Source organism: Melospiza melodia, chromosome 3, assembly GCF_035770615.1.
Source record: "Melospiza melodia melodia isolate bMelMel2 chromosome 3, bMelMel2.pri, whole genome shotgun sequence".
In the NCBI taxonomy this organism is placed as follows: Eukaryota; Metazoa; Chordata; class Aves; order Passeriformes; family Passerellidae; genus Melospiza; species Melospiza melodia.
The window spans coordinates 34,989,428-35,000,993 of NC_086196.1; the positions used below are offsets into that span (position 1 = coordinate 34,989,428).

The 11,566-nt window shown below is 38.7% G+C and overlaps 1 protein-coding gene across 1 annotated transcript in view; it reads left to right on the forward strand.

The window, feature by feature from the left end:
* PPP1R14C (protein phosphatase 1 regulatory inhibitor subunit 14C) overlaps positions 1-4,509 on the forward strand; it is a 50,707-nt gene extending 46,198 nt beyond the window's left edge. The window contains exon 4 of the mRNA XM_063151269.1: positions 3,184-4,509. Within this exon, the coding sequence (XP_063007339.1) occupies positions 3,184-3,258 (75 nt within the window). The 3' untranslated portion in view covers positions 3,259-4,509. The remainder of the gene's footprint in view (positions 1-3,183) is intronic.
* Positions 4,510-11,566: the final 7,057 nt, after the last annotated feature.

Below are 11,566 nucleotides of genomic sequence, written 5' to 3' on the forward strand. Positions count from 1 at the left end.
TGCCTCTCATTAAAATTTGCCTTTAGAATTAGAAAGATGTCTTCTAGAAACAATGATTTAGTATTACAAATTTAAAAGAGCCTCAATACTTTTAATAAGGGTGCTTTCTTGCAGAAAATCTGAAAAAAAAAAACTAAGTCTGCATACATTTTTGCACTTTGTAAAAACTTTGTTTTTTATTTTATTTACCAAGGCACAAAGTGCTGGTGTGAGATTTTTCTTGCATTAGAAGTGTGTGTAGCCTGTGTATTCCTGGCTATAACCCTTCAAGGAATAACGAATAGGTTTTTGAATCCTTAGCTGAATTATTCTTGTTTTTGAACTCCATGAATTACATCAGTGTATATAGGTAGATAATTCAAGCTGTATTATGGAAGTGCTTTTAACATAGATTAGTACATGATCAGCTTTCAAATGTCTGATGCTGAATTTCAGCATATCTTGTTAGGGAGGATTTCAGTAAAATGCTCTGTGTAAAATGATTTTTGTGTACAAGGGTGGATATTAAGTCTTGATTCAAATGGCCACAAGGAGCAACACTGCAATTTTTGAGTGACAGCTTAAGAAAACAAAAACAAAATTGGTATTGCTGACATCCACCTGTTTTGGTTAGTTATAAGGTGAAGGTTTACTGAAATGCTGTGAAGTCTCCTTTCCTGCTTCCATGAGGGAAAATGTGCATCTTTTCTAGAACGCTGATTTTCCTTCATGGGGAAGGAAAAGCAAAGCAAGAAAGGCGCAAGCACCAGAGCACAACTGTGTTGATGACAGCCAGCTCCATGTGAGTGTCAGATGCAAAGTGATACTTAAATCAGAAATGTGCTGAACCAGTGCTGTGGTTTGGGTGTCTATGGAAGTGCACAACAGCGCAACTGCATTATGCAAAATGTCTGCCACACGCAAAATGCTCTTGTTGGATTTTACTCTTTGGTTACTGCAGACCCTTATTTCAAGGGGAAAAAAAGTTTCTGGGGGATAAAGCCTTGAAAATTTTTATATGTACTTCTTCAAATGAATGCCTTCTCTGCCTTAAGAATACTTGCAGTTGCTTCAGATCTCTTTTAGGAGGTTGACCCTACACTTTGGTTTATTTTGGCAATATTAAGTTTCTGGATAGTGTTAAACTTGCCTGAAAACTTCAAGCGAATATCTTGTTTTTCAAAAGAAGGCGCTTTTGATAACTCTAAGTTAAGGGGAGGAATGCCTCACTTTTGCTATAATGTCATATTAAAAAGCAACTGACCCTTGGCTACATTTGATATCTAAGAGAAATTTGCTTCAGACTCTACTGAGTTTTGGGAGAATGGGCAGAGGAATGGCAGGTTGGGATGTCCCTAATGACTGCAGAGTACCATAGGTATTCCTGTCTGCAGATGTCCCTTCCCATAAGGCTTTTACTTCAGTGAAGCTGCTGGAGAGTTTCCAGGTGCAGTGTCTTCTTGCAGAATATTTGTGGCTTGAACAGACAATTTAAAAAGTTTTTCTAAGTGAAGAACTGCACTTCAGCCCATTCTTCTCCAAAGCTGTCTTAATCTGATGGGACTGTTTTTTAAATGGAAAAACTTGCTGAGAGGAATACAAATGACACTAATCCCAAGTAAAAATCAAAGATTGCTTTATTTCTTTAATGATTGTACTGCAGGGCTTTATGTAAGTTTGATAGTAAAAAATCCTGAAGTGTGTTTATATGCTTCAAGCAGCACCATGCCATATAGTTTTGCGTTATGTAACAGATCCTTACAGTGATGATAGGATGACACAGAATTAATGCAAAGTTTGTTGAAAGCTGTGAATTTTTACAGTAAGCATGTCTTCCTCCTTCTGATTTTTCAGTGGAGAAACACTGGACTGTGACAAGTTTAAAGTTGATATTGTTCCAGTGGTGGCTTGTGCCTTTGTGAAGTAAGACAGCCTCAAGAGGATGGAGGGAGAGGATTTGGGGGTCTAAAGAAACTGTTTTTCTGATCATGTGATTAGGCTGTCTGTCCAGATGGGAGGCATGATATTGATATGCATAGATGTATTCCTGAAGTGGCCTTGGCTTAGTTCTGGGTGGAGACTTCAAGCACTCATCCAGGAAATCATGCTTTTAGTTTTTTCATGGAATCATAGAATAGTTTGGGTTGGAAGGGACCTTAAAGATCACCTAATTTGACTGCCAAGGGCGGGACACCATTCACTAGGCTCAAAGCCCTGTCCAACCTGGCTTTTCACATCAACTTAACTGAATAATTACATTCATATTTGCAGATAGCTGATTTCATAAGAACCTTTTTGTATGTTCATACACAGTACTGTGGATAAACATTGTTTTCCCAGTGTGACAGTAAGGAGGTCTTTAGCTTTTAATCCACCTGCAAGAAGTTGTATACCAAAAGAATTTCCAAGAATGATGCAAATCTATAAGCTTCTGTTCTCACATAGTTTAAAAAGAGGAAATCTGCTGAAACTGTGGAAAATATCACTGTGAATAAAGGCCTTTAGTTCGTTTGTTATGTTCTGGGTTTTTTTTTTTTTTTTTTTCTGGGGGGCATGGGGGTTTGGCATTTGTTTGTTTTCAAAGTAGTGTCATTCACTTAGTTCTGCAACCAGTTTAACCCATGATAAGCCAGTGGTGCTACCTCTGGCTCCTTGTTCCTGCCTTGCCTTGCACTGACACAAGTGTTAGTGTGGGCTGAGGGGTGGGCTGGGTCAGAGAGCTGAGCCAGCTTGGGAAGTAGCAGGAGAAGAGGAGAAAAAGCCAAATCAGCTTTAGCTGACTTTCTTTAGCCAGATCAGCTTTCTTGTACAGCTCACTATGCAGCCAACCAAAATACTAGCTCCAGCATGGAGAGTGGCAAGAGAAACACCTCTTTTGGCAAGAGTGCTGGTTTCTGTGCAGGCTTAAGCTGTGCAAGTCTGCTTTGACTGCATTGTATCCAGCCATAGGTTCTGCTTCATTCAGTAGTTGGTATAGGGCCCTGTGCAGTAAATGCCTGAAAGATGGGTTATAAGTGAACCAGCATAATCACAAGGAAAAGCTCATTGTTCACACTTCTGCTGGATGGGAAGGAGATGTATAAGGCTCCTGGTGATCAGGGCAGAGAAATTCCAGCTTAGCAATAAAATGTGTCATTTGTGTTTTTAAAAGAACTTGATTATAACATTATGAGATCATTAAAATTGCTCTTTTTTTTTCCCTAGGAATTTATCAAAGAGCTGCTAACTCGGATAAGAGGAATGAGGAAACTCAGTCCCCCTCAAAAGAAGAGTATATAAATAACTCAAAGTAATAGCACTCCCTAAAAGACATGGCAAGGGAAATGGGACTTTGAATACAAGACCTTTATTAAAATAATTGTCTTTCTCCACAACTTTTTTGATTTTATTCAGTTTTGACTCAAGGAAATTTTTTTGTGTGTTTTGAGGGTTCTTTTTTAAGTGTCAATTATTTTTTATCAAAAATATCAACAATTTGGATGCTGCTCAACTTTCACCTGGAGGATTACTGAAGCAAGTGAAGAATCCAAGAGTTAGAGATGAGGGGCAGCAAGCATATGTGGTGAACCAGAAGATCTTGTAAATTTACAGAGCTAGGAGACTTCTCCTTGCAACTAGTTGGATAACTTTCTTAAGTTGGTTGTACATTTAACTCATGGATGTCAAGTTTCTTGTGCTTGTCTGTACATAAATTTTAAAGTGGGTTGTGAATACTGTTTCACATGGATGGAAGGAGAAGTTTGTTATAGTAAATTATTTAAATGGTGGTTATTGCAAATTTGCTACCAAAAGGTACCAATTTAGATTGCTAAAATGAATGCTGCCATTTTTCTAAATACCCTTAAAGCAGCCCAGTGAAGAATCTCATCATATCTCCTTGTTTAGATCGCAGCATATGAAAATTGGGAGTTTTAAGGGCTTAATTTGTAGACTTAAAAGTTATTTGATTGACTTTGATGCTTTGCCAGGATCACTTCCTCTCCACCTCATGGTGTCTTGGAGCTGTGCTGCCCTGTACTGAAAATGGGCCTGGAGTGATATCTAGAGAAATGTCCATGAGCATTTAAAAGCTGGTTCATGCTGGAGGAAAGGCAGTGATACCAAAATGAATTGCAAGTACTGTATTGCATTTAATGATGTGGTCTTAATCAAATGCAGATTCCTCTCCTATAAAGGTAGGCAAAGAGTAATACAGCCTTTGTTTATGGCTCTGCCCTGAGAAGTGGGAGACTTCTTAACTTGGGCTCTCTTACTTGTAAGAGCAAGAGCAGAGATCCCTGCTCCCTTCTGGAAAATGTCCTAACTAGAATGTTTGACAAGCTACCATTTACTGGTAGGTGACATTAGTCAGGCATTTTATATCAAGGGTGCTCTGAACATATTTTATTTTTCAAAAGAAGTACATGTTTGTGAATTTTATGTATACTGGCAAGCTTTTTTAATGTATTTAATTTTGTAATGTTTACTGATGATTTTATTTACCAGATATTTACTCAAATAAATGGAACAACTTGTGACTTGTTACATGTACACTTTACAAGACTACTGTTGCTGAGTAGGTTTGTAAATGGAATTGCTTTTCAAAAAGAGAAGCCTCTAAGGTGGTAAGTACATGGGAACTCAGCTGTGCTGACCCTAACTGGCTTTTAGTGTACCCAGCATCACTCAACCCTTCCCCAGTATCACTCACACTCCTGAAACCTGGTGCACATTTGAAGGTCTCCTCCAGATGAGGCTTTCCTTCCCTGTGCCTTAGGGAATTTAACAAAGGGTGGGGAAAAAAAGCTCAGAAGTTCTTTGAGATAAATGCTGACAAATTCAGGTTTTTTTTTTTTTGTCCACCAGAGATGGACTGTAGGGGAAGGCTTACACTGGGTGGCTCTCAGTTTCCTAGTGAAGGTGTAGCAGAAGGGGATCTTTCAGAAGGAGACACTCTACCTTTTTTCTTTTAGGCACCTTTTTGGATCCTCAAGAAATTCCAGCACTCTTGAGAAAATACTCACCTGCAGCCTTTTAAATTTAAATCTTGTATCTTGCTGAAGTTGCAATTTATCTCTGGTTTGGACTTGCTGGCAATTCTCATGTTCTCCTTTGAGATGGAGTCTGAAACAAGGCACAGTTTGAACAATAAGGGTTCTAGTAATTTTCACATTCACTTGAGCATTTTGAGACTGCACTGACAATTTCAAATATCACTTTTTTTTCCTTTATAATAACAGTGTGCCAAATCAGATGTCAATTAATGGCAACTATACCAGATCTCTCATTACCTACATCAAAAAATGCTATCCACAAATATTTTTTCTTTCATGTTGTTTGGCTAAAAGCTGTCCACTTAACTGTACTCATGACATACTTTTATCCCATTCATCTTGCACTGAGTAGCTGTGGAAAGTAGCAGTGTACCCCTTCTAAAACTAATAGGTTTGGTGGTGCACTTAGAAATGGTGAAGGCTAGGATGGTCCTTACTGTTGTTGCCTCCTGGAGATGGGTTAAGTCACTTCTGAGAAGAATTTCCTCCAACACCACAGGTTTTGCTGTCTTAGAACTGTCAGGGAGCAAAACCAAGCTCTAAATAGCTTTTGTTTGCAGCTGGCCTGATTTTCCTGGGGATTGTGGGGTCTCATTCTTGCTAATTTTTCCTTAATGGAGCTACTCTTGGCCTTGGTGTTACTGAGAGGGGAATTGACCCATTCACTAAAGATTTAATTGTGCTTTATGTCTTTATACTGCGTGGGTGTTCTTGGCTCTGGGGAAATACTCAAGGAGCATATAAATAGCACTCTGTTACTGAAACAACTTGAAATTAAATCTTACAGCCCAGTCTCTTTACTGTCTTGGCTGGACAGCTTTCCTGAGAAGGGCCAAGTTGTTGCAATGAGAGCTTCCTCTGGGCTTTTTAAGTGGCTAATGAAAGAAACTGAAGTTCCTTCTCATAAATACAGAGTGAAGCTGAGGTTTTTGTTTTGGAATTGAAGTGCCCTTGCAGTGTTAAAAAATTGCCTTCAAGAGCATGTGTTTCTGGAATCTGCTTCATGACATAATTAGCTTTTGCATGTTTTACAGCAGGACCTGGCAGTTGGCTTAGAAAGAAAAGCAAAGTGCTTGTGTAATCATACTGAGTGTGCCTCAGGAGGCTGCAGTGACAGAGTGCTGTATTCCTGTGACACAGAAGAAAGGACATGAGCCATTTGCCTGCCAGCCTTATTTTTGTTCCTTCCCCCCCAACAATGGGGTTTACTCCTGAAGTTGCCATTCATGCAGGGAACATCATGCAAAATGTGGAAGGGAGAGTTTTTCTATTCTCGGACAACATGGCCAAGAAAAGCAGGAGCAAAATATCTGCCCTGTTTGTGCACTTGAAACTCTTCTACGCAGAATCTTAGTAAGAATTCTTAGTAAGAATTCTTAGCTGGTAGGTAAAATAGCATAAGTGAAATTGAAATTACTCAGCAATTTATTTCTAAATGGTTTTTCAGATTCAAGACAGTCTTAATGTAAACATGCAGCTCCACAGTATAAAAAAAAATTGCTAGCCACATCAACAGAGACTTATTTGAGTGGAAGCTAGAAGAAAATGCAGGTCTTATTCTGAACAAACAGTATTTTGAACTGAAAACTCAGGTGAAGTGCTGTAACAAAAGGAAAAATTGCTTCTTGGCTGCATAAGATTTGTCATTGTATACTGCACAGGTTGTTTACAGGTACTGAGTAACTGCATGCAATACTTTGCAAAAGGTGTTGAGATTTAGGGAGGAAGCCAGAAAAGAAATCGGATGTCGGGAAGTCCAGGAAAAAACATCACTCAGAAAATTTCCTGTTAGGAAAACAGAAGAGTCTTGTATTACTGCATATATTTCTGTATGGAAATAAAATGAGAGATGTCAATGCTTTCATGTGTTGGAGAAAAGCATGAAGAGGAGAAATGCCTGGAAGATAAAGGAAGGAAACTTGAAGTGTTGAAGAAAATAGAGCATCCTGATGGTGATGAGCCCTTTGAGCTTGCTACTGTGGGAATAGGTGAGATTGACATTTATTAGTATCTCCAAATCGAAATCAGATGCTTTTCTAGATAAGAGGTCATTGGACGGTTACTCAGTTTCAGTCAAGGTAATCAAGGGCCTTAAAACTCTAGACTTCTGCTTTGTGGGGTTTTGCTTGTTTGGTGGGTTTTTTCTGTGATTGTTTTTTGTTTTGTTTTGGGTTTTTTGTTTTGTTTTGGTTTTTGGTTGGTTCTAGAGTTTATGTTAAAGCAGAGGAAACTAATAGGAAACTGATTTCTATGTATTATGGCAATGTAATGACATGCTTATGTAGTGATTAAATCTGATTACTAATACTAGCTACACATTTTATATATAACTCAACTACTTTTTACTTGACTTTCGTGGTACTACTTTTATTTTTTCTGGAAGTAAGAAAATAAGAATTGTGAATGTAATTAAAGTTGCTGTTGAAAGCCAGAGAGAAATTGAAATGAAGAAGAGAAAATGTGACAAGTACTTACTGCAGCAAATTTTATTTTTGCCACTGGAGGATTCTGTCATCAGTGTGTAAATAGAGTGTTTCTGAAGTTTTGAAATTGCTATTTGTAATAATCAAACCTCAAGCTGATGGGGTTTTAATTGTTTTGTGGTTTTTTAGGTGGAAGTAATAACCAAATTCTATGAACTTACACTGTTTACAGACTTTACTGTTTTCCAACAAAAACTGACATCATTTTTTTAATCAAAGTGAGCTATTTAAAAAGTTATCCTAAAAAATGTATAGAAGACTGAAAAAATCTTTTGGAGGTGCAGCTAACAGGTTTTGTTTGGTAGCATTGAATTGGCCTTATTGAATTGGTATTTTAGTTAAACTTTTTATCTTCCATGATCAAAATCAAAAATATTCTGTGGTAGCCCTTAGCAGAGGTTTCAGTCTGCCTGACTGTATATTGCTGGGTCAGACTTGAAGCCCATCATTACTTGGCAAAAAATGTAGCAGCTGATCCTCTTCAAGGACAGAGAGTTGTTTTACCACCCCTTGTAGGGCCAAAGGGGATGAGAGCACAAGAGGCTTTCCTGCCTTCCTAAAGGAGGATCCTACAGTCAATGTCAGCAAGGCTTTGGCTCTTGCAACAGTTTTGTGCCCAGTTTCTGCCACTAACTCGACAAACTGCATATTTTCTGTTGTGTCTTTCCAGACTTAATTTCAAGCCTGCCAAAGCAAAAGTTACTAAGTCAGTTTTGGTGCCCATGGTCTCCTGTACCTCATGATGTGTTTGCCAACAGTCTGCATTATTTTTCCCCATTCCTTCAAGTTTGACAGCTCAATTATTGCTCTTAGGAGAAAGACTTACTACTATATGGAAATGGAAATGTGTCTGCTGTGTTTCTGCTGTCAGTACCAAATCAATCCAAAATACTAGAAAGGATGCTGTAAATTTTAGTGTCTTCTGATTTATGGCCTTATACTTCTGGAGTTTACTCATTTTTTGTATTATTACTTTATTTCCTTGGGTAAGTTTTCATCAGAGTGTGTATGCAACTCAGCCGCAGACTATAGAAGGAGAACAAAGCTCCTAGGAGTAATCAGTTTCTCTTAAATTCTGAGAAAGCATTATAAATGTGGTGTTTATTTTTTTCCCCCAAATATCTGGACGATGCATTTGCAGTGCCACAGAAATGTTCTTGCTTAGAAACCTCAGGGTGTAGTGTAAGTGATGAAACTAGGGCTGAATGGTGCAGACACACAAACTCACCAAATGGACACATTCCTTGTGTCCTTTAGGGAAAGAAAAAATAAAACCAGATTCATGTCTCCTGAGCTCAGTGCTTGTCAGAGAATAACCTGCTTTTCTTAGGCTCTGCTGGGCTTTGTGCTGCTCCAGGCAGGGGCCCTGTGGTGATGAGTACTGGTCCTTGAAGAGTACTGCAGATATGAGCACATTTCTGTAATTGCAGACCAGCTAAATTGCTTAATCCTGAATCCAGTGTTTGGGCTGTTGAGAAGGCAGTGTTTCAGGCAGTGTTGGTAGGATGTGTCATCTCCCTTTTCCATTTTGCAGTGACTTGTGATGTGCACAGTCTCTGGTGCCACTGCCACTAAGGAATACTGCAGTTTTTCAGGCATTAAATCAGGAAAGAGCATGTTTTCATTTGGGAAATGCAGTAGTTTGTTACCAGCCCACACATACCAATGACTTTGTTCCTCTGATGTAGATACCTAAAAAACATGCCTTTCAAATGGGTATGGCTGTAAATACACTGTTACTAACTGGCAGTGTCTGGTTCTGTGAGAAAATGAAGCTGTTCAATGTTCTTTTTTCTGAACTAATTTAATTTATGCCTCCTAAACTCCAGTTAACCTTTTAATATATGTTTCATCATCATAAGAAAAGCTTTAGCACCTTTGGAGAATTTTTCTCGTGCTGGTTTAGATCTAGAACCAGGTACAAAATGATCTGATATTGGAAAAAGGCTATAACTAGTTTGTAAGATTCCCTTCTTTAGAGTTGTCTCAAAGGTGTTTCTGTTTCCATATCAACAATGTACCACAGTAGTGCTCGTTTTATAATGGTAAATCCTTAGAATTTTAATAATTTACCTCACGTGTCGGCTCTTTCTTTTGTCCTCTGATGTGCCTTGGCCAAGAGCTGATATTTAAAGTATTGATTATTTCTTCATCTATGAAGTTGTATGTTCAGCTCAGCACTGAATCAGTCTGAGGCTGGGTTTTTTGTGCTTGGCACAAGGACGACGTGTTTAAAAATATGTCAACTTCTCAAAAATAAAAGTTTTAATGCCAGGGTTGAGTGAAATTATAATTTTCCTCTCTTGGTTACCTTTGAAACCTGGAAAACCTGAGTGCTTCCTGAAATTTGCATGATTTTTTCAGTCCTAATCTTGTTAGATGCTTCCTAATTAATTTAGTACTTGTATTTCTTACAGTTCTTATTTATAGTAGCATTTAGTATCTGCTCTAACAACTTTTCACCCTCCCTCAGAATCTTCCTCTTTTGCTCTTGTCCTTTTGCAACAGAAATTCAGGTATGTCAAAATTATGCCACACCAGCAAAGATAACTAGGCAGGGATTCAAGAGAGATCAAATAAATCAGATTAACCCACAGTATTGCTGTGTTTTCTTTGCTGGAGAAAGTTAGGCTATCATGCCCAGCCCACTCCTGAATTTCACATCTCCTTCTCACACAAGCAGACTCTTCCCTAGGAAAGTGTGTTTATTTTAGTTGTTTAAGCACCCAAATTGAAGCACTTAAAACTCTGAGATTTGGTTCAAAAATCTCAGATGGAACTAATTTTTGAGGTTGGCTTTAAAAAAAAATAAGTTTGGGGTTGTCCTTTGTATCCAACCACTCGGTCTTGTTAATTAGAAATGGTGGAGCAACTGTCAAATATCCAGGGGGGCAGGGACCCCGGATCAAGCAGCAGGCAAAGAATATGCTGCCCTTTCACTTGTTTCAAAGCTCCCTCACTGTCTGAACCTTGCTCATCTCAAATGCTCAGGAATGACAAGACAAGTAAAACAGGCACTCTGAGGCTGGAGTCCTGAATCTTTTATAATGCTTTGATTGTTCCTTGAGTTGCTTTCTCAGGGACCACTTGTAATTTGTTCGTACTGTTGATGGGGGACTGAAACTTCCTTTCCCAGCTTCAGTAATTTCAGGAGCAGGAATTCTCAGAAAGATGCTGGGCTTGTGATAAAAGCATTAAAGTCAGAAACAATCAGGGAAATAACATCTGTAGATGCTGGAGCTGATATTACTCCTGATCTGCTACAGTGCCCTTCTGGATGCAGCTCATGTAGCCCATGGAGCTCCCCCTGTGCTGGTAGAAGCTCAGGCCTGCTTGTGCACAAAACCCTACGAGGCAGACAAGCTAGGTAAAATTAAAATATCCTGGTGTTGCTTGGCATCAGATGGTTTACTCTTTATCCATTTTAGTGGTTTACTCTTTATCCATTTCAATGCAGGCTGCTCATTTCATTAGCTGGAAAGCAACCTGCCTTTAAAGAAGGTTGGTGATGGGGGCTTTTATATATCACTTCATCCCTGCTTTACTGCAGTACACAGGGACCCTGGTGGAAAAAAAAAAGCAGCTCTTCAGTGAGTACTAGAAACAACCAGCTCTCTCTTTTTGGTATAAATAGTTGAGGACAGAGAGAAGCAAGCTCATTTTTAATATGTGTTTAGATTGAAAGTGAGTTGCAATGGAGCCTAGCTAACACCCCAAGCAATTATACTTCCAAATTTTGCCCTTTGGGGAGAGAAGAAGGCTGTCAAATGCTGGGCTCCATACAAATCAAAAAAGTCTTTTGAGTTCTCTCCATTTTTAAAAGGGTCACTTACTGAGAGCAAACTATAATAAATGAATAGTAGTTGATGCTTAAAACTTGGCAGAAGGTTTCAGAGCTGTGTAATGAGAGATGGGTACACAGCTTTTTATGCCACATTTGTGGGGAGCTCTATAGGGGCAGCAAACTGAAATGACAATATTTTCATTTTATCCTTTTTCTGTAAATGACAAAAATTTAGGTGTGGGGTTCAGTTATCCACAGATCTTTCCCTCATGATCTGGGACCGCAGC